Below are 21,570 nucleotides of genomic sequence, written 5' to 3' on the forward strand. Positions count from 1 at the left end.
ATGCCCAGGAAGGACAGACGCTGGCAGGGAATCATAGAGGACTTGTCCCGGTTGATGATCCACCCGAGGCGAGTCAGTGTCCAGAGAGATCTGGAGGCTTCACACACAGTCTCGATGAGAAGAACCCCCAATCAAAAGATCGTCCAGGTAGGGGATGATGGTAGCGGATGATGAGTATCCCCCTGGAATGAAGGATGGCCATGACCGCCGCCATGATCTTGGTGAAGACCTTGGGGGCCGACGCCAGGCCGAACGGGAGGGCCGTGAATTGGTAGTACTCTTCCTGGATAGCAAACCGAAGGTACCTCTGGTGCCGTACGCAGAGAGGAACATGAAGGTACGCATCCTGAATGTCCACCGAACACAGGAACTCCCTGGGCTCCATGGCGGCAATCACAGACCGCAAGGACTCCATCCTGAAGTGGCAGAGTCGAACATGGCGGTTTAAAAACTTGAGATCCAGAATTGGGCAAAGAGACCGTCCTTCTTGGGGACTACAAAGAAGTTCGAGTAGAACCCCGAAAAACGCTCGTTTGAAGGGACAGGAACGATTACGCCAGCTGTGACCAGGGAAGAGACTGCCTGAAGAAAACTGGACAGTTGAGAAGGTTGCCTTGGTGGACGAGAGGGGAAGAAAATTCGATCTTGTAACCGGAGGTAACTACCTCTCTGATCCAGGCGTCGCTGACTACAGACAGCCAGGCGTCCCAGAAGGAAAGAAGTCTGCCTCTCACCCTGGAAGTCATTCCAGGTGGGGCTACCCGTCACTGGGAACGAAATCTATCGGAACGGGAGCCAGAGGACCTGAAAGGTTGGCTCTTAGTTCTCCATCTGGGGGCAGGCTTGTAAGAGGGTCTCCTCCGCTCTCCTGAAGCGGAAGGTTGCTCCTGCTGGGAAGAGGAGTCAGAGGTCCGAAATTGTCGAGAGTGCCTAAAAGGCCTAGGGCCCTTTTTATTGAAGAAACGTTTTGGTCTAGATTGAGGGAGGGAAGTACTTTTTCCTCCCGTGGCATCAGAAATGATCTGGTCTAAGCGAGAGCCAAAGAGTCTGGAACCCTGAAAGGCTAGGTTGGTGAGAGACTTCTTAGAAGTTGTATCTGCGCTCCATGCTTTGAGCCAAAGAATGCGGCGTATAGCAATGATGTTGCTACTTGCCCTTGCGGAACAGGCCGCTGCATCCAAGGAGGCAGCCAAAACATATTTGCCCCCCAGGTGGAGGCGAAACTGGGGCAGAAGGAAGCTCCTGATGCCTCGAAAGCTGATTTGGCTAGAGTCTCAATCTGTCTGTCCGTAGCGTCTTTAAGAGACACACCGTCAGGTAAGGACAGGACCGTCTTGGATGAAAGACGGGAAACCGGCGGGTCCTCCTTCGGAGATTCTGCCCATTTGGCAAGAAGGCCAGCACTAAACGGGTATAATACGTCCATTTGTTTTCTACCTGGGAAGCGCTTCTCAGGATGTTCCCAGTGCTTAGACAGGGTAGACTCGAATTCCTCGTGATTGGGAAAGGAGCGAGAAAGACGCTTGACTCGTTTGAAGGAGACAGAAGGATCCTGTGAGGGAACCTCGTCCTGTTTAAGCTTAAGAGTTTGGGAGATAGCCAAGATGAGACTATCCACAATAGCCTGTATGCCAGACATCTGGTCTGAGTCAGACCCGGACAGGGAATCTATGTTCGACCCAAGGTCCTCCTTCGAAGAGGGGAATATGGAAGAGGTGAGCAGCTTGGGAACTGCTGAGGGACCCGTAGAGCTGGAAGAGGAGCCAGACAGGGACCTCGTTCTAGAACGGCCGGCGCGTTCTTCTGAGGGTTGATAACAGGTGCGTGTGACTCGCCATGAGACGGTCAGAGAACCGGTGGCTGTAGCTAGATGCGGGAGTCGTTCAAGCGCCTGCACCAGAGATTGGGATACTTTAGTCAGAGACATAGCAACTGCCCACTCTGGGGGAGGGGAAGTGCACTCATCCTGAGATTCGGAAGCTTCCTGCGGAGCAGACATGGTAGGCGGACTGCAGGATTGGCAGAAGGGTGACGACTGACATGCTGACCACTTTCTTGCAGCGTGAGCAAGCATAATGAATGATGGTGGGTTTGGAAACAGAAGCCCCAATAGAGTTGGACATATGTAGGCTGTGAGCTTATAGTAAGAAAAAAAGGGGTTGGAAAGCTCTGCCTGTGTAAGTCTAAACTACTGCAGCGCTGCCTCCGGAGTAAGATATACTGCAGGGGAGGGGTGCTAGGGTACGGATGAAAGCATACCGTACAGGAAGGAGAGAGCTGCAGCTGAGCCGATATCTGTGAACCCCCCCCGAGTGGGAGTGGTTAAGCGCACAGCAAATGACCGGGAAGAGAGAAACCCCTGATAGGTCCAGCGGCAGAAGGGGGCGTGTGAGCTGTATTAAAATATCACGGTGCGCTAAAAAAGCGCGAGCGATTAGGAGGTGTGGCCGATCGGCCCGAACTGAGGTAAAGTGAAAGTAAAAGAGGGGAGCCGCGGCGCTGAATGGAAAACGCATGGAATAGACGGCAGGGCAGCGCTGACAGGTCCAGGGGAGGGAAGGGAGCCAGCATGTAATACAAACAATCCCCTTCCCCCTGATATATCTTCATTACCTTGATCTTCAGCGCTGTATGAGGGTCGTCCAGGGGCCCAAGGGAAGGCAGGGACGCTGGAGAGAAGAACCCTCTTCCAGGAGACGGCATCAACCCCCTTAGGGAAAAGAGGGGCGGAGGTCACTGCTGGTGACTACCGTCTCCCTCTCACAGGAGAGGGGTGAGGAAATTCTGCAAGGACCGGCCACCAAACTCACCCTAGGGCACCAATGAAGTCACAGGGGAGAAATGTCCTGCCAGCAGGCCTGAGTGTTGCGGTGTGGGTGACACCACACTGCTCGCTCAGCCGCTAATAATGGGAAGGCAGAGTGAATTAACACCCTGATTCCCTAGAAGTTGAATCTGAAAAACAAAAATTAGTGAAAAGACAACAAACCTGCGAAAGCAAAAAATGATTAGCTGCGGATCTGGGAGATCCAGGTCCGCTTCCTACAGACACTAAGCACAAACTGAGGTGCTCAGTGCCTCTCGGTGGGTGTACACTGCCGGGGAGGGGCTATTGTTCTTTTCCTTTTTTGCATAGTGTCAGCCTCCTAGCAGCAGCAGCATACACCCACGGTTATCTGTGTCCCCTAATGAAGCGATAAAGAAGACCACCCTGCGGACATCCAGGGTGTGAAAGGCTTCTTCCTTTGGGTTAGAGGGATTTGGACAGAATGAGGGTAGAACGATAGCCTGACTTCTGTGGAAATCCGGGACCACCTTAGGCATAAAGGAAGGGTCTAGCTTAAGGATTATGCTATCCATGGTTATGGTTAGATATGGCTCCTGTACTGACAAGGCCTGCAGCTCTCCTATATGCCTAGCGGTAGTGATTGCTACCAGGAAGACAGTCTTAAGGGTCAGATTTTTTAAGCTGATGGTTGCTAAAGGTTCAAAGGGGTCCCCGGTCAGACTATTTAGGACAAGGTTCAAATCCCAAGGAGGGGTCTGGACATGGAGTTTAGGGTAAATCCTAGTTGCAGATGTCCTGAAACGTCTAACCCAACAGTGGCTTGCTAAATCTTGATCAAAGAAGGAACTAAAGGTACCGTCACATTAAGCGACGCTGCAGCGATGCCGATTGCTGGGGCGTCACTGTTTCGTCGTTGTGTGGTCGCTGGAGAGATGTCACACAGACCGCTCTCCAGTGACCAACGATGCCGAAGTCCCCTGGTAACCAGGGTAAACATCGGGTTACTAAGCACAGGGCCGCACTTAGTAACCCGATGTTTACCCTGGTTACCATTGTAAATGTAAAAAACAAAAACACTACATACTTACATTCCGGTGTCTGTCACGTCCCTCGCCGTCACCTTCCCTGCACTGTGTAAGCGCCAGCCGTAAAGCAGAGTGGTGACGTCACCGCTGTGCTCTGCTTTACGGCCGGCCGGCGCTGACAGTGCGGGAAGCTGACGGCGAGGGACGCGACAGACACCGGAATGTAAGTATGTAGTGTTTTTTTTTTACATTTACAATGGTAACCAGGGTAAACATCGGGTTACTAAGCGTGGCCCTGCGCTTAGTAACCCGATGTTTACCCTGGTTACAAGTGAAGACATCGCTGAATCGGCGTCACACACGCCGATTCAGCGATGTCAGCGGGTGATCCAGCGACGAAATAAAGTTCTGGCCTTCTAGCTCCGACCAGCGATCTCACAGCAGGATCCTGATCACTGCTGCGTGTCAAACACAACGATATCGCTATCCAGGACGCTGCAACGTCACGGATCGCTATCGTTCTACAGTCGCTCAGTGTGAAGGTACCTTAAGTTTCGACACCTGAACCTTTAGGGTACTAGGTGAGAGTCCTAGATCCAGTTCCTTTTGGAGAAATTAAGATTTGTGCAATATTGGGATGTAACAGATCTGGTTTGTTTGGGAAACACCAGGATGAAATTTTTTTCTAAACCTTGCCATAGATGGCGTTGGTTATTGGTTTCCTACTATTTTGTAGGGTCTGAATTAGGCTACGTTCACATTAGAAGTGCGTCGGGCGCAGCCGCGGCGACGCATGCGTCCCTATATTTAACATGGGGGAGCATGGACATGCGTTGTCTTGCGTTTTGTGACACGAGTCTTTTTTGGCGCAAACGTCAGGGCGCAGAGGACGCAGCAAGTTGCATTTTTTTTGCGTCCAAAAGTAAGCCAAAAATGGACGCATGCGTGACAAAAACATGCGTTTTTGCATGCGTTGTGCGTTGCGACGCAACACACAACACAAATGTGAACGCAGCCTAATGTCATCTGAGAGACCTCTGGCTCTCAATCTCTGCCTCAGTAACCAAGCCGCCATTTTCAACCTGTGTAAGTCTGGGTGTAGCAGGGGTCCCTGCTGAAGAAGGTCGACTATCTGGGGCAGAAGTATCGGGCCTTCTAGAGCAGGGATCCCCAACTTCAGTCCTCAAGGCCCACCAACATGTCATGTTTTCAGGATTTCCTTAGTCTTGCCCAGGTAATAATTGCATCACCTGTGCAATGCAAAGGAAATCCTGAAAACATGACCTGTTGGTGGGCCTTGAGGACTGGAGTTGGGGACCCCTGTTCTAGAGACATGTCCGTCAATGCGTCGTACCAGCTTGTTCCTGGCCACATCGGTGCTACCAGAATCGTTGTGGCTCGGTTTGCCTGGATCTTTTGTAGTGTTCTTGGTAACATACGAATTGGTGGGAAGGCGTATGCCAGAGCAAACTTCCAAGGATGGGAAAAGGCATCCAGTCTTTGCGCTTCGCTTGAAGGGTTGAGGGAGAAGAAAGTGCTTGACTTCATGTTCTGACTGTTGGCAAACAGATCCACGTTGGGACTTCCCCACCTCCGGACCAGGCATAGGAATACTTCTTGGTTTATAGACCATGCTCCAGGATGGAAATCTCTCCTGCTGAGGAAGTCCGCCTGGGCATTGTCTGATCCCTTTATGTGCACTGCCGTGAGGGATAGGAGGTGTTTTTCTGCTCAGGAAAAAAAAATAAAAAAATCCTCGCAGCGGTTAATTTCAGGCTGGTGTATTTCGGGCCTCCCTGGTGTCGGAGGTAGGCCACTGTAGTCGTGTTGTTTGATATTACCCATACATGGTGACCTTGGATGAGGATATATGCGGCTTTTAGCGCCTCTTCCACCACCTTTAGTTCACTCAGATTTGAGGAGCTGGACCTGATGTTTGGGGGCCACAACCCCTGGAAGTGGGAACCTTCTACTATGGCGCCCCAGCCTCTATGGCGTGCATCCGTTGTGAGCACCTACAGAGGAAGTTGATCCCAGCTGACTCCCTGTTGAAGGTTTTGGGAGTTCAGCCACCATGAAAGGGAGGATTTTACGTGAGTGGGGAGAGGAATCCTCCTGGTTAATGCATTCTGGCGTCCTTTCGAATGCATCAGGATGATGTGGGACTGAAGGACTCCTGTGTGGGCCTGGGCCCAGGAGACTGCTTGGATGCATGACGTCAATGAGCCCAGGATTGACATCGAGTCTCTTAACACTAGGACTACTGGTATAGTCATTTTGACTACTTACTTACAGTAGTTCTAGTCAGGGTTCACGAGTCCAGTAGTCCTAGTGTTAAGGTCGGAGTCCTCTGATCCCTGAACCTGGAAATCCTGTGGACGAGATTGAGTTGACGGTCCCTGGGTAAGAAGGACATTCTTCCCCCGAGTCCAGATGAACTCCTAAGAATTTTTTCCTCGAAGATGGATGGAGATCCGACTTCTCAAAGTTCGGAATCCACCCCAGGGATCTCAGGATATCCAGGACCTTCGTCATATCCAGATTCAGACGACAGTAAGAAAATCGTCCAGATACGGGATGATACAGATCCCGTTGTCAGATGAAGATCACTGCTTCTGACATGATCTTGGTAAAGACCCGTGGAGCTGACGTGACTCCGAAAGGAAGGAAATTGAATGGATAATGTATAATGGCTGACTCGATGGTTTTGGGCCACTGCAAATCTGAGGAGCTTCCTGTGGTCGGGATGTATCGACATGACAATATGCGTCCCTCAGATCTATCGTAGCCATTACCCAGCGGGATCGCTGATCTGATTGATTCCATTTTGAATCTTCGATACTTGATCACCTGATTTAGGGGTTTCAGGTTTATGATGATCCAGTGTTTCCCAGAGGGTTTTTTTTTTTTTTTTTAATACCAGAAATAGGTGAGGATAGTGACCCTTTCCAATTTCCTGATATGGTACCCGGGAGCTTACTCCTGCCTGAAGCAGACCGTGAAGATCTCAAATCAGGAATTCTTGAAGGTGTGGAGACTGTAGGGAGGTAATTGTTAAACAGTGAGGAGGACTCTCGAAAAAAGCGTTTCCTAGAGCTTCTCTGCTCCGGAAGAGCTTTCTTTTTATCTGTAGCCTTGTCTAGGATCTCATCAAGGGCTGGCTCAAACATATAATGTCCCTGAAAAGGAATACCACACAGTTTAGACTTGGAGGTAATGTCACCTCCCCAGGATTTAAGCCATATAGAGCTCTCCTAGCTGAATTGGAGAAAACTGCAGACCCAGCAGCTCCCCGTACAGACTCAGCGGAAGCATCCGCAAGGAACCCTGTTGCCTTCTGAAGAAGTGGTAGAGAGTTTAGTAACTCTTCCCTTGATGTCCCTTGAGAAAATGTGATTCTCTAAAGTACGTAGCCAGAGAAATAGGGATCTGGCAACACATGTTGAGGCCACATTTGTTTTCATTAGTGGATGTGCCCCAGGATTTCTTTAACAAGCTCTCGATTTTCCGATTCATAGGATCTTTGAGCGGAGAGGAATCCTCAAAGGGAAGAGTCGTCTTTTTGGTTACCCTGGATACCTGTACATCTACTTTAGGTGTTTCCCATAAAGAACAGTCCCCATCAAGAGGGAAACGATTCTTTAATTCTGACGGGACACTCAACCTTTTCTCAGGTGGCCCCACTCATGAAGGACGAGATTTTCAATGTTTCATGTATAAGGAACCCCTTCGGGGTCCTGGGCTTTAATCCCCCAAACATAGCATACTGAACGGAGTGGCTCGCTACCTCTTCCTCCACCCCCATGGTGCCCCTCACCATGGAAATTAGCTCTTCCATATCTTTTGGAAGAAAAAATATATTTTTTATTATCTGATCTGGGAGTGGAAGTAGAACCCTCATTCTTCCAAATGTCCTCTGAATCCGAGGTACGGATCTCGCCTGAGTCAGAATCCACAGGAGCCAACTTCCTTTTCTTAGGAGGAGTGGGCTGTGGTGTCAGGGCCTGGGAAAGTGCCTCCATAGAGGACTGGACCTCCTGTCTGATAAGGGTTCTGATGCTGTCCAGAAGCGAGGGCTGTTCATTATGCAGCACTTCATCCGTGCATGGTTGGCAGAGCTTTTTCTTACAAGTGGAGGGAAGCTTGGACGCACCACACTTGTGGCTGGGCATCTTATCCTTTTTAGGGGCAGGGACCTGGTCTCCCTAAAACGAGAGAGAAAGGTGAACTAAGTCACTTTATAATTATCTGGACAGCAATGGACCTCATCCACTAGTTACAGTAGGAGGGTGAACGCTGGGCTCTGCAAAAGCAGAGTGCAGGGGTTTGTCGCCGTCCATAAAGGTCAGTCAGTCACAGAGGTGACATGAACAAATGGGCCTTACCTGGAGGCTTTCCCCGACCAGGAATATATAGCATCTAGGTCGCCAGCGAATTTAGTGCTCCTCCTCCCTAGGGTCCGTAGGGGGTGATGCATGCAACTCCCTTCATGGCGGCCGCAGGATCAAGACGCCGGCCGGCCTCCGGCAGCAGCGAGGAGAAAGCCGGGGAGCTACAGGAGGACCCGGGTGCACTTCACCGCCCTGCTTCACCCCACGAGGAGGCGCAGGAAGGGCGGGTTAGGGGTCCCAAGTCACACGGAGATGGGAGCAGTCACAGGAGAGCGGAGCCCCTGACCTCGACTGCCCAGCACATGCATGTAACAGCGCTCCCGATCGCCGGCAGCACTATCAGAAACCTCTTCATGCCCCATAGGGAACAGGAAAAACACTGGTGGTTGCAGGAAGGGGAGGGGTATTTAACCTCTTTGCTTCCTGTCCCCTATTAGGGCGGGGAGACATCCTCCGATACTGTTGTCGTCGAAGGTGACTGGAGAAAAGGGAGAGTTTTCATACATATTGTCAGACTTAAAAAATAAATAAATAAAAAACCCACATATGATATCAGTATTTAAACATCAAAACACATCTTCCAATGAGGATTGCAACACATCCAAAAATTTCATGCAAAATGGATGATCTGTTTTGGATGTTTTTTTTGTGTGCACTTGTAGACTTGAAATGATGCGTTCTGAAAACCCGGTAAGACTAGTCCATGCTGTGATATTCTGTTTTATTTTAAACACACACAGACACTCATCCTGAGAAAAAAAAAAATCTAAAATAGACCTATCAAATAAGAATGGTGTGTTTTCGATCCAAGTTTAAAATATGATCAGCTTAACCTGGCCTTAGTCTGAGAGGTTTCCTTCATTTATTCATGTTCAGATGTCTTACATGTAGTTTGTTACCTGCTCCTTGTTTCAGGCTTTTCATGTGGGTGTGCTCTGCTAGTACTACATGCTGTATATGAGGTACTAGCAAACCTGCATTTCTAGAGTAATTTCTGCAACCGAAACCGAGGAAAGGGTAATCACCAGTCTTCTCCCTTGTGTCGCTCCCTTCTACAGTCCAGCAATATGTCCTCCCTAACTAGTATGCCTTCCCCCCACTTCACACTCCAATTCGCAGTGTATATAGGAGCAGAGACAGCAAGTTGCATTGTACTGTTGGGATTCATGTCAGAAGCAGGACAACAAGGTATGCACAAGTAGTTGGATCACCTACAGCAGCAAGATGTTAAAATTTAAAGCCCATTAAGAATTGTACCGTATATACTCGAGTATAAGCCGATCCCCCCCTAATTTTGCCACAAAAAAACTGGGAAAACTTATTGACTCGAGTATAAGCCTAGGGTGGGAAATGCAGCAGCTACCGGTGAATTTCAAAAATAAAAATCGATGCTCCATACCGTACATTATTGCCCCATAAGATGCTCCATATAAAGCTGTGCCACATATAATGCTCTGCACCGTTCATTATGGCCCCATAGATGCTCCATATAAAGCTGTGCCCCATATGCTCTGCACAGTTCATTATTACCCCATAGATGTACCATAGAAAGCTGTGCCATATAGTGCTCTGCACCGTTCATTATTGCCCCATAGCTGTGCCATAGAAAGCTGTGCCATTAGTGCTCTGCACCGTTCATTGCCCCATAGCTGTGCCATATAGTGCTCTGCACCGTTCATTATTGCCCCATAGCTGTGACATAGTGCTCTGCACCGTTCATTATTGTCCCATAGCTGTGCCATATAGTGCTCTGCACCGTTCATTATTGCCCCATAGCTGTGCCATAGAAAGCTGTGCCATTAGTGCTCTGCACCGTTCATTGCCCCATAGCTGTGCCATATAGTGCTCTGCACCGTTCATTATTGCCCCATAGCTGTGACATATCGTGCTCTGCACCGTTCATTATTGTCCCATAGCTGTGCCATATAGTGCTCTGCACCGTTCATTATTGCCCCATGGCTGTGCCATATAGTGCTCTGCACTGAGCATTATTGCCCCATAGATGCTCCACATAAATCTGTGCCATTGCTGCTGCTGCTGCAATAAAAAAAAAAAAAAAAAAAAAAAAGCCATACTCACCTCTCTTGCTTGCAGCTCCTCAGCGTCCCGTCCCGGCGTCTCTCCGCACGGACTGATCAGGCAGAGGGCAGCGCGCACACTATATGCGTCATCGCGCCCTCTCACCTGAACAGTCAGTGCAAGAGGACGTGAAGACAGAGCGGCGCCCGGCGTGTGGAACGCAGACAGGTGAATATGTAATACTTACCTGCTCCCGGCGTCCCGCTCCTTCCCCCGGACAGCTGGTCTTCGGTGCCGCAGCCTCTTCCTCTGTCAGCGGTCACTGGCACCGCTCAGAGAAGTGAATATGCGGCTCCACCCCTATGGGAGTGGAGTCCATATTCATTTCTCTAATGAGCGGTCCCACGTGACCGCTGAACAGGGGAAGAGCTGCGGCACCCAGAGACTGTGGGACTGCAGGGACAGCGCCAGGAGCCCCGGAAGCAGGTAAGTATGCCTCAGCGCCTTCTCCCCCTCACCCGCCGACTCTGCCGTCGATCGTGACTCGAGTATAAGCCGAGAGGGGCACTTTCAGCCCAAAAATTTGGGCTGAAAATCTCGGCTTATACTCGAGTATATACGGTACTTAGGAAGTAAACAATTAAAAGTATTTGTACAAAAGATATTCATAGCCAGTAGAAAACCAATACCTACCGTATTTTTTGGACTATGAAAGCCACACCCCAAATTTTCAGAAGGAAAATAGGGGAAAAAAAAAAAAAAAAAAAAATTGAATGCGTCAAAAGGGGGTCCATCTTACAGTCCAAATTCAGCTTACCGGGGATGGGATGATCAGCTCAGCAGCGCTAGTGGAGCAGGGTCACAGGAGGTGTTTGGTGGTCTGGAAATTATCTGACTCCCATCCCAGGCTGATGCAGCAGGTTCGGTTGTGCAGGGGCTCCGTCAATATTTTGTGAAAGCCCAGAGCAACGCTGCAATGAGGTGGCCTCCAGGAAATCCCATTCCCAGGCTGCTTTGGCGGTGCGGAGGCACAGCCAACATTTTGTAAAAGCAGGGAGGCCCCACACTTCCATTGCTGCAATGTGGTGGCCTTTGGGAAAATGGCCGCCGGAGGAGGCGCATGGACAGATTGAGCTCTTGCCACAGAGATCTGAATCTGCGCGTGGTTTTCCCGAAGGCTTCCACATTGCAGCAATGGATGGGCGGGGGGAAGGGGGTGTCTCCGGGATTCCACAAAATGTTGGCGGAGCCCCAGCACCACCGAGCCAGCTAGGCATGGTCATATTGCCCTGCATTGACAGAATCGCCTGACTCCTGCCACCGCCACACTCCTGGTAAGTACCGTATATACTCGAGTATAAGCCGAGATTTTCAGCCCATTTTTTTGGGCTGAAAGTCCCCCTCTCGGCTTATACTCGAGTCATATACCCGGGTGTCGGCAGGGGAGGGGGAGCGGGGGGCTGTGTAGTCATACTTACCTGCTGCGGCGCGGTCCCTGCAGTCCCTGGCTTCTCCGGCGCTGCAGATTCTTCCTGTACTGAACGGTCACATGGCACCGCTCATTACAGAAATGAATAGGCGGCTCCACCCCCATAGGGGAGGAGCCGCATATTCATTGCTGTAAATGATCGGTGCCATGTGACCGCTCAATTACAGGAAGAAGCTGCAGCGCCGGAGAAGCCAGGGACTGCAGGGACCACGCCGCAGCAGGCAAGGGGAGCGCTGCGCTATAATTACCTGCTCCTCGCTCCGGTGCGGCTCCGTTTGCAGCGTCCTCTAGCAGTGACGCTCAGTTTAGAGGGCGCTGTGACGTAGTCAGTGCGCGCCCTCTGCTGAGCGTCAGTGCTGGAGACGGAGCCGCACGAGGAGCAGGTAATTATTGAAAGCGCTGGCGTCCTGAGAAGAGAGGTGAGTATGTGATTTTTTTTTTTTTTTTTATTGCAGCCGCATTCTATATGGCACAGCATTATAAGGAGCACCTATGGGGCCATAATCAAAGGTGCAGAGCATATATGGCACAGCATTATAAGGAGCATTTATGGGGCCATAATCAAAGGTGCAGAGCATATATGGCACAGCATTATAAGGAGCATCTATGGGGCCATAATCAAAGGTGCAGAGCATATATGGCACAGCATTATAAGGGGCATCTATGGGGCCATAATCAAAGGTGCAGAGCATATATGGCACAGCATTATAAGGGGCATCTATGGGGCCATAATCAACGGTGCAGAGCATTCTATATGGCACAGCTTTATAAGGAGCATCTATGGGGCCATAATGAACGGTGCAGAGCGTTCTATATAGCACAGTTGTATATGGAGCATCTATGGGGCAATAATGAACGGTATGGAGCATCTATTTTTATTTTTGAAATTCACCGGTAGCTGCTGCATTTTCTACCCTAGGCTTATACTCGAGTCAATAAGTTTTCCCAGTTTTTTGTGGCAAAATTAGGGGGGTCGGCTTATACTCGAGTATATACGGTACATTGAGACTATAAGACGCACCCTCATTTTCTCTCCGGTGTCCAGCTCAGTTCTTGCGCTCTTTTCAGCAACATTGTAAATGAGACCTGCTGGCTCACTTTGCGGGAGATGGAAGTCGTTGTTATAATTAAATTTTACAGAGCCTCGGAGATTTATATGGTAAAAGTCACTTCAGAGTCACACAGCGTGACTCGGAGTGTCTGCAGAGGGGTGACATCATGTATTGATTTTCTTTTCACTACTTTCTAATCTGTTAGGGCCCACTTTTCTAACAGTGGAAACCCCTGTAATTTTTTAAACCCACAGCATGTTCTGAAAAATTTTATTCTCGATTTTATGCAGTCGCCCGATTGCTAATAAACTGAAATCTACAAATGACTAGAATTTACCTCTGCAGCATTGAATATTGAAACTTTTTTTTTCTTTTTATTACATTTAAAAACAGTGATCATCACATACCATAATGATTAGCACAGATTTTCAGTGTCTTATCTCTCCTCATCAAAAGGCGGATTGTTCCCTTCTCCTTGTGTTTAAGTAGTTTAACATCACCAGTGCCTCGTTCTTTCCACTCAGGGGGGTCATTTTCAGAAGCAAATCTGAACAACTTTGCTCTCCTGCAGAAAGATAAATTGAAAAATGCTTGGAATACTTAAATGCAAAACATAATATATTACTTACAATTGATATGACGCTAAAAACTGCCTGTAAGGCTATGTGCACACGATGCAGATTTGCTGCGGAACCGCAGCAGATTTTTCCGCGCAGAAACGCACTGTGATTTACAGTACCATGTAAATCAATGTAAAAAAAAAAAAAAAGTTGTGCACATGGAGCAGAAAAATCAGTGCGGAATTCGTTTCTGCACCCCTCCATGATAGAAATCTGCAGTGGCAAAAACTGCAGAAAATCTGCATCAATTCCGCACAAAATAAGCGGCTGGGGATTCTGCCAGGAGATGCAGATTTTGTGCAGAAAATTCTGCACCACTTTGCCTACGTGTGCACATAGCCTTATACAGTAGGTCTTGAAAACATTCCCAAAAGAAACATGTAATCAAATTGAAAGCTAGTTAGAGGTATTTGTAATTTCATTAAAGGGAACCTCTCACCTGCAGGGTGGTGCGGTCCGTTTGGTGTTGCAAGTCCGACCAAAAGAAGATGGGAGGCGCCGGACTGGACTGTCCCTCTTCCCCCACTAGATCGGTTGCTTATCTACAGCATCATAGAATGCTATAGATAAGCCATAAAAGACTGGCCATATCTTATATCAGCCAAACCTGGTGACAAGTTCACTTTAAATGATTACTTACATCCACACCAAAAAAAAAAAAAAAAAAAAAAAGGGGGTTGGGGGGTTGGTTGGTAATACATTAGCAGGGAAAAGAAGGCAATACCTTTCGTTTTGGAAAATATAGACAAAGCAATGGTTGCAGCAGATAAAGTTATATGAAAATACTACAAAACTGGCTTGAATTTTGTTTCACATTTGGTACTGAAGCTTACCAGAGGCACCATCACCCATGATTTGGGAACAGTTTACAATTAAATATCTACGTACATTTTAAATAGCTCTTCTTCATCTTCTTCAAGTGTCTTAATCTCTTGCTCTGGCAATGAAACAATTGGTTCGAAGTGAGGATCGTGATTGACTTCATCTGTGTTGTCAACAGAAGGTTCATGCTCTTCTTTGGGATCCTGAAACAACAGAACCGTCATGAAAAGGAACATACCCCGATGTGTAAACATCTTGGAATACAGAAGCAGCTAAGCAGAATTATATATAGGTTTGCTTGGAAAGATTCAGTTTAACTTTTATTCTATTGAAATCCCTGGTGTTTGCATGAGTCCAATGGGTGGTCCTACTCCGTGATTGACAGGTATCTATACATGTGCAGTCATACAGGCAGGGCTGTGGAGTCGGAGTTAGTTTTGGTTGGAGTCGGTAGAAGTGTACAGACTCCAGCTTAAAAAAAAATGTATTAATATTTCATAATTGAACTTTCATATGAATTTTATAAATGTTACTCAAATATATATGTTCTATCAAACTACGGACAACAGTGATAAGCAGTTCTGCAGGAGATAGAGACATTTCTTACTTCTTGTGTGTCACTGTTCTCCACTGCCCTCATCTAATCTTATACTTTGTTAACCTCATGCTGCCCCAACCCCCCTACTTACAACGTATCAAACTGAAAATGTGTTGTAAATTCTTAGTAGTAAAGCTCCTCCTCTAGACTAGATGTTTGGTGTGCGTCTTCCAAGCATCTCACAGCTGCTACTCAGAAGAGGAAGACTGTATGAAGTATTATACTTTCAACAAACTTTGCAGCAGTTAACTGAGTACATGAGGAATAACAGTATTACTGACCACTACGTCAGTTGTACGACCTGGCAATAATTTTGTACAATTGTTTTTAGGAAAAACAATTGTCATTTGGATTGTGAATGCAGAATTAAAAACCTGAGAATGTCAAAGAAGCGTCACATTAAATCAGCTGTATTTGAACATTTCACCATCACTCAAGATAGAAAACATTATGTCTGTCAGTGTATGACAAATGATCCAGACGAAAACAAATGCTGTGAAGCTAAGATCAGTGCATATTCAGGCAAACATAAAAATGCTCCTACCAGAGCCTCTAATCTAAAGAGACATTTACAGCGCTTTCATCCAGAAGTACTGAAAGCAGTGGATGAGAAAGACTGCATCCAAACCAATGAACCAGTGCCCAGCTCTTCCAGCCAAACAAAGGAGCAGAGAACTTTGCAGCCATCAGTTGCAAGATATTTTGTCAGTGACAAAGTTACTGTGACAATGACAGTAGATACATTTAAAAAACAGATCATAGAGCTTGTTGTAAAGGATAGTGTGCCTATTTTCACGACCAGCTTTTATGTGTCTGAATGGGGAAATGGCCCGCAAGCTTGGTGTTTCTCTGGAGAGAGAGTATATTAGAAAATTAGTAATCGAAGAAGCTTTTAAACAAAAGGAAGAACTTAAAAAAAACTCTCAAGGGACGCTTTCTGTTTCTTAAAATGGATGCCTGCACACGTCACAGAGCAAACTCTTTTGCCATCAATGTCCAATTTGTTTGTGACAAAATGAAATAGTTACCAAGACATTGGCAGTAAAAGACACCAAAGCTCATCACACCAGTGAGTTTCTCCAGGTCTTGGTGGAAAAGGTTCTGTAAGACTATGAACTTAAAGAGCAAGTTCTTTCTGTCGTAATTGACAATGCTTCAAATATGATAAGTACTATTAAGCTAATGAATGAGAGTAATGATGGTGACCAGCAGCTAGAACATTCTGGGTCCACAGACACAGAAATGTTTGAAATAGAGAAACACAGTATTGAAACCGAGGAGCAAACTGAAGTTGCTTCAGATGAACAGCAACATGATAGTTTAGATCAGGGCTCCCCAACCTGTAGCTCGGGAGCCACATGTGGCTCGCGACTGCCTGCCAGCTTGATGCATTAGGTCCAGGTTTATCAAACAGGTATGAAGACCACATCTCAAAATGGTGAATTCTATGAGTAGCCCTGCACAGACTTGCAGATCTGGATGCAGATTTACTGGTCTTGGGGGTTTAAGGGATGTTTTAGGTATGGTACGCTGGAGGTTTGTACTACCTGTTAGAGGAGGTGCTCAAAGCTGGATGTGACAGTGTGTTGGGAGAATACTGAATGGGGGTATTGTGGGAACCTCTGGATCTCAGTGTACTGCTCTGGAGTGATTTCTGTGGAAAAGCTTTGGTTATCATTATACCTGTAATGGGGGCTTTGGTTGACACCACTTTGAAGGGGGTGGGAGCTGGATGTGGCTCGCGACCCTCTCTCTAAGCTGAATGTGGCTCTCAAGGTCAGAAAGGTTGGGGACCACTGGTTTAGATGATCTTGTTGAAACTGTCAATACATTCTCTCTTTCATCACATGCGCTGTGTTGTGCATACGCTACAGCTGGCTATAAGAGACAGTCTGCAAGGACATGCTGCTGCACTGATTAGCCAATTTTCCCACCTTGCTACTGTTGCCAGAACCCCTAAAGTTGACTCAACTTAATGATTCAGCGCTTGGTTGAACTGAAAACCTCTCTTGTAGACATGGCGAACCCTCAACTGACGCTAAATGAAAGTCAGTGGAATCAGGTGACTGAGCTGGAAAAATTGCTAGAGCACCCATTTACAGTGACTAAAAAATTACAAGCAGAGGACTTAACTCCAGGTATTTTCTTAAAGGAGTGCAAGAACCTGATGTTTCGCCTGTCCCAAAGAGGAGGGTTAATTGCAAGTGGCATTGCTACATCAATGAAACGGAGAGAGGAGCTACTATTACAAAATAACATTCTTTTGGCAGCTGTTTATGAAGACCCAATGCATCGGATTCTTCTAGATGATCAACAGCTAACTAAGAATTTTTCCAAGAAAATGTCTTTAACCTTGATATGATAAAATAAGACATCAACTTCATTGCAAACTGGGCGAGTGCCACATTTCTCTTATTTTCTATGGACTATCTTCAGGCTATATGTGAAACACCATTTCCCAGTGGCAAAAACCAACCGATTTTTTTAGTCCTGAAGGATCATACATTGTAGGCCTTGAAGTGCGCTATAGCTACTGGTGCAATTCAAATCTTTCCTTCTGAGAATCTGAGTCATACAGGAAGACAATCTCAAAACAGGACCGCCTGCCGGACACATCTCCATACAAACACCAGGGATTACAATGAATAAATACAAGGTTTACTAAAGGTACCGTCACTCAGCGACGCTGCAGCGATACAGACAACGAGCCGATCGCTGGAGCGTCGCTGTTTAGGTCGCTGTAGAGACGTCAAACACAGCAACTCCAGAACGATGCAGGAGCGATCCAGTGACGTTACTTATCGTTCTCGCTGGTTGTTAGCTCCATGTAAAAACATTGCTGGCATCGTTGCTTTTGCTGTCAAACATGACCCCTCCCTCCTCTATCTTCAAAGAGATTTGTGATGTCATTTCTGTCCAACCCACAGATGGGGGGGGGGGGGGGGGGGAATAGGGGGCAGACGGGGGAGACACCGACAGGCAGACAGATGGGGGGGAACACACCGACAGGGGCAGGGGACAGAGATACGGGATGGATAGATATATCTGTATGTATCTATCTATGGCTGCCGTCACACTAGCAGTATTTGGTCAGTATTTTACATCAGTATTTTTACGCCAAAACCAGGAGTGGGTGATAAATACAGAAGTGGTGCATATGTTTCTATTATACTTTTCTGCTAATTGTCCCTCTCCTGGTTTTGGCTTACAAATACTGATGTAAAATACTGACCAAATACTGCAAGTGTGATGGCAGCCTACGTCTATTTCCATAGATATGTCCATATCCATGTTTCTAAACCCCTTCACTCCTGGAGATTTTTTCGTTTATCGCTCCCCTTCGTTCCAGAGCCATAATTTTTCCGTCAATATGGCCATGTGGGGGCTTGTCTTTTGCGGGACAAGTTCTACTTTTGAACGACATTATTGATTTTACCATGCCGTGTAACAGAAAATGTGAAAAAAATTCAAAGTGTGATGAAATCGCAAAAAAATAGAATTATTCTTACCGTTAATTCGGTTTCTAGGAGCCTTCCACGACAGCCACCAGGAGGTTGTCTCCATTCCCTAATGGGGGACAGGAAGCACAAGAGGTTAAAAACCCCTCCCACCTCCCATTAACCAGTGACTTACAACTGAACCCATAGCACCGGTTACCTTTAGGTTCTCAGAAAAATATCCAAGAACATCGGGAGGGAATTAATGCTGTCGTGGAAGGCTCCTAGAAACCGAATTAACGGTAAGAATAATTCTATTTTCTCTAGTAGCCTTCCACGACAGCCACCAGGAGGGATGCCAACCAATTCTGTATTTAGGGAGGGACCACAGCTTGAAGAACCTTTCGGCCAAAAGCAAGATCCTGATTGGACCAGAAATCCAATCTATAATGTTTAGTAAATGTGTGTAGAGAAGACCATGTTGCTGCCCTGCAAATCTGCTCCGAAGAAGCGCCAGCCCTTTCAGCCCAAGAGACGGAAGTAGATCTGGTGGAATGAGCCTTTAGGCCCGCAGGAACAGCAATATTCTGATTTAGGTATGCTTCAGAAATGGCCTTTTTTATCCAGTTGGCAATGGTACTCTTCGCTACCTTCTTGCCTTTGTTTCTGCCAGAAAGATGAACGAAGAGATTTTTGTCAATTCTAAATGATTTAGTATAATCTAAGTAGTATAAAACTATACGTCGTACGTCCAAAGTATGGAACCTGTGTTCTTCCGGATTTGAAGGATTGTGACAAAACGATGGGAGGACTATGTCCTGTGATCGATGGAATTCTGACACTACCTTCGGTAGGAAACAAGGATCTGGACGGAATACGATGGAGTCATCTCTTATGGTAAGATAAGGCTCTCTAATTGAGAGAGCTTGTATTTCCCCCACTCTTCTTGCGGTAGAAATTGCAACCAAGAAGGCAGTCTTGCAGGACAGAAGATGCGAGGAACAAGATGATAGTGGCTCAAATGGAGGAGCCGTAAGACCCTTTAGAACTATGTTTAGGTCCCAGGATGGCACAAAAATTTGTTTTCTTGGACAATGTCTTGATGCCGCGACCATAAACCTCTTTATCCAACGATGACCTGCAAGATCCTGATCGAAGACGGAACTCAAGGCTGACACTTGAACTTTCAAGGTACTTGGCTTCAGCCCTAATTCTAATCCCTTTTGCAAAAAATCTAATATTTGTGAAATATTAGGATGAAAAGGGTCAGGTTTATGAGGATGACACCACGAGGAGAATCTTTTCCAGATTTTTCCATATATGGCATTGGTAATAGGTTTCCTAGATTTTTGTAGAGTAGAGATTACTGACTCTGAAAGGCCCTTAGCTCTTAGTACCTGGGCTTCAATAGCCAGGCTGCCAGTTTGAACTTCTGTGGCTCCGGGTGATAAAAGGGGCCCTGGCAGAGAAGATCTTCTGATACCTGAAGAAAGACTGGACCGTCCACCTTTAATTCTTCGATGAGGTGGTACCAGCTCCTTTTCTGCCACGCTGGAGCTACTAGGATAGTCTGGACCTGATCGTCCCGGATCTTCCGGAGGGTCTTCGCAAGTAACGGTATTGGAGGGAACCCGTAAGCCAGATGGAACTTCCAAGTATGAGCGAAGGCGTCTACTCCCTGAGACCTGTCTTTGGGGTTTAGGGAGAAGTAGTTCTTGACCTGTGCATTCTGGCTGGACGCTAGAAGGTCTATATCGGGAAGACCCCACCTGTCTGTCAACATTTTGAAAACGTCCGTCTTCAGGCTCCATTCTCCTGGATGCAAGTCGTGACGGCTTAGGCGATCTGCCTGGACATTCACCGACCCCTTGAGGTGTAACGCTGAAAGTGAGAGGAGATGTTTCTCTGCCCAGCAAAATATCCTGTTTGATATTGCTTTTAGTTGGTTGAACTTTGGACTCCCCTGGTGTTTTAGATGCGCGACAGTCGTCATATTGTCCGAATAAATTCTGACATGTTGACCTATAATGAGACTGCTGGCTGCCAGAAGGGCCCTCTCCACTGCCAACAATTCTCTGAGGTTGGAGGAACTGGAACTTTCTCTCTGATTCCAGTGACCCTGGAATGGGATTTGTGAGACCACTGCTCCCCAACCTTTTTGACTGGCGTCTGTTGTCACCGTAATTAGCGGATCTTGCACCCAGTCTACACCCTTCAGCAGGTTTGATTGGATCGACCACCAGGTTAACGAGGCCTTTACCTTCCCTGGAGTGTAAACTCTTCTGTTTAAGGAATTTGGATTCCCGTTCCAGTTCCCTAAGATGTGCGCCTGCAGAACTCTGGAGTGGCTCTGAGCCCACTGGACTGATTGTATACAGGCCGTCATCGATCCCAGAAGAGACATCGCAGTTCGTAAGGTCGGAGAACGTTGTTTCCTGAAGTGTGAGACCTTGGAAATTAAATTTATCCGATGTTCCTCTGGTAAGAAGGACTTTTGACCTTCTGAATCCAGGAGGACTCCAAGGAATTTCCTCACCTTTGATGGTGACAGCCGAGATTTTTTCAGGTTTGGAATCCAACCCAACCCCTGTAAGATGTTCAGAGTTTTGGAAACTCTCTGATTGAGAACTTCGGCGGAAGGACCAATTATTAACAGGTCGTCTAAGTACGGGACTATGGCGATGTCTTGACTCCTGATATGGGCTACTGCTTCCGCCATGACTCTGGAGAACACCCTTGGGGCTGAGGGGAGAACGTTGTACTGAAAATGTAAGATCTTTTGGTTGAATTGAACCGCAAATCTCAGGTATTTCCTGTGGCAAGGATGTATTGGAATATGGAAATAGGCATCCTTGAGGTCTATTGTTGCCATATATGAGTGAGGAGCTATTAGAGGGATGGCTGTTTTTACTGACTCCATCTTGAACTTGCGGTATGTTATGTATCTGTTGAGAGCCTTCAGATTTATTATAATCCGAGATTGTCCGGAAGGCTTTTTTACTATGAAGATACGGGAATAGTGGCCTTCCCCCCGCTCGTTCACTGGAACCAAGGAAATAGCTCTTGAGTTTAGCAAGTCCTGAATTCCGGCCATCATCAACTTTTGAGTCTCCCGAGATGACAGGGAGGTGACTCTTACGATCCTGGGAGGAGGCGCATCGAACTCTATCAGCAGACCCTGTTGGATAACACTCACCACCCAGGGGCTGTTGGAGATATTCTGCCAACTGTGGACAAAGTCCGAAAGCCTCCCCCCTACCGGATCGGAGTCATTGCTTCTCTTGTTGTGTTTGTTGGGGAATAAGGATGTTTTTAGGCTTCCCCTTAGC

At 47.2% G+C, this 21,570-nt stretch overlaps 1 protein-coding gene across 2 annotated transcripts in view; it reads right to left on the reverse strand.

The window, feature by feature from the left end:
• Positions 1-21,570, reverse strand: part of RANBP1 (RAN binding protein 1) — a 66,047-nt gene that overhangs the window by 35,485 nt on the left and 8,992 nt on the right. For both annotated transcript variants that reach the window (XM_069756112.1, XM_069756110.1), the window contains exons 2-3: positions 14,273-14,409; positions 13,172-13,329 (exon numbers count right to left, since the gene is read on the reverse strand). In XM_069756112.1, coding sequence (XP_069612213.1) covers positions 13,172-13,329; positions 14,273-14,409 — 295 coding nt within the window. The remainder of the gene's footprint in view (positions 1-13,171; positions 13,330-14,272; positions 14,410-21,570) is intronic.

Source organism: Ranitomeya imitator, chromosome 1 (assembly GCF_032444005.1).
Source record: "Ranitomeya imitator isolate aRanImi1 chromosome 1, aRanImi1.pri, whole genome shotgun sequence".
NCBI lineage: Eukaryota > Metazoa > Chordata > Amphibia > Anura > Dendrobatidae > Ranitomeya > Ranitomeya imitator.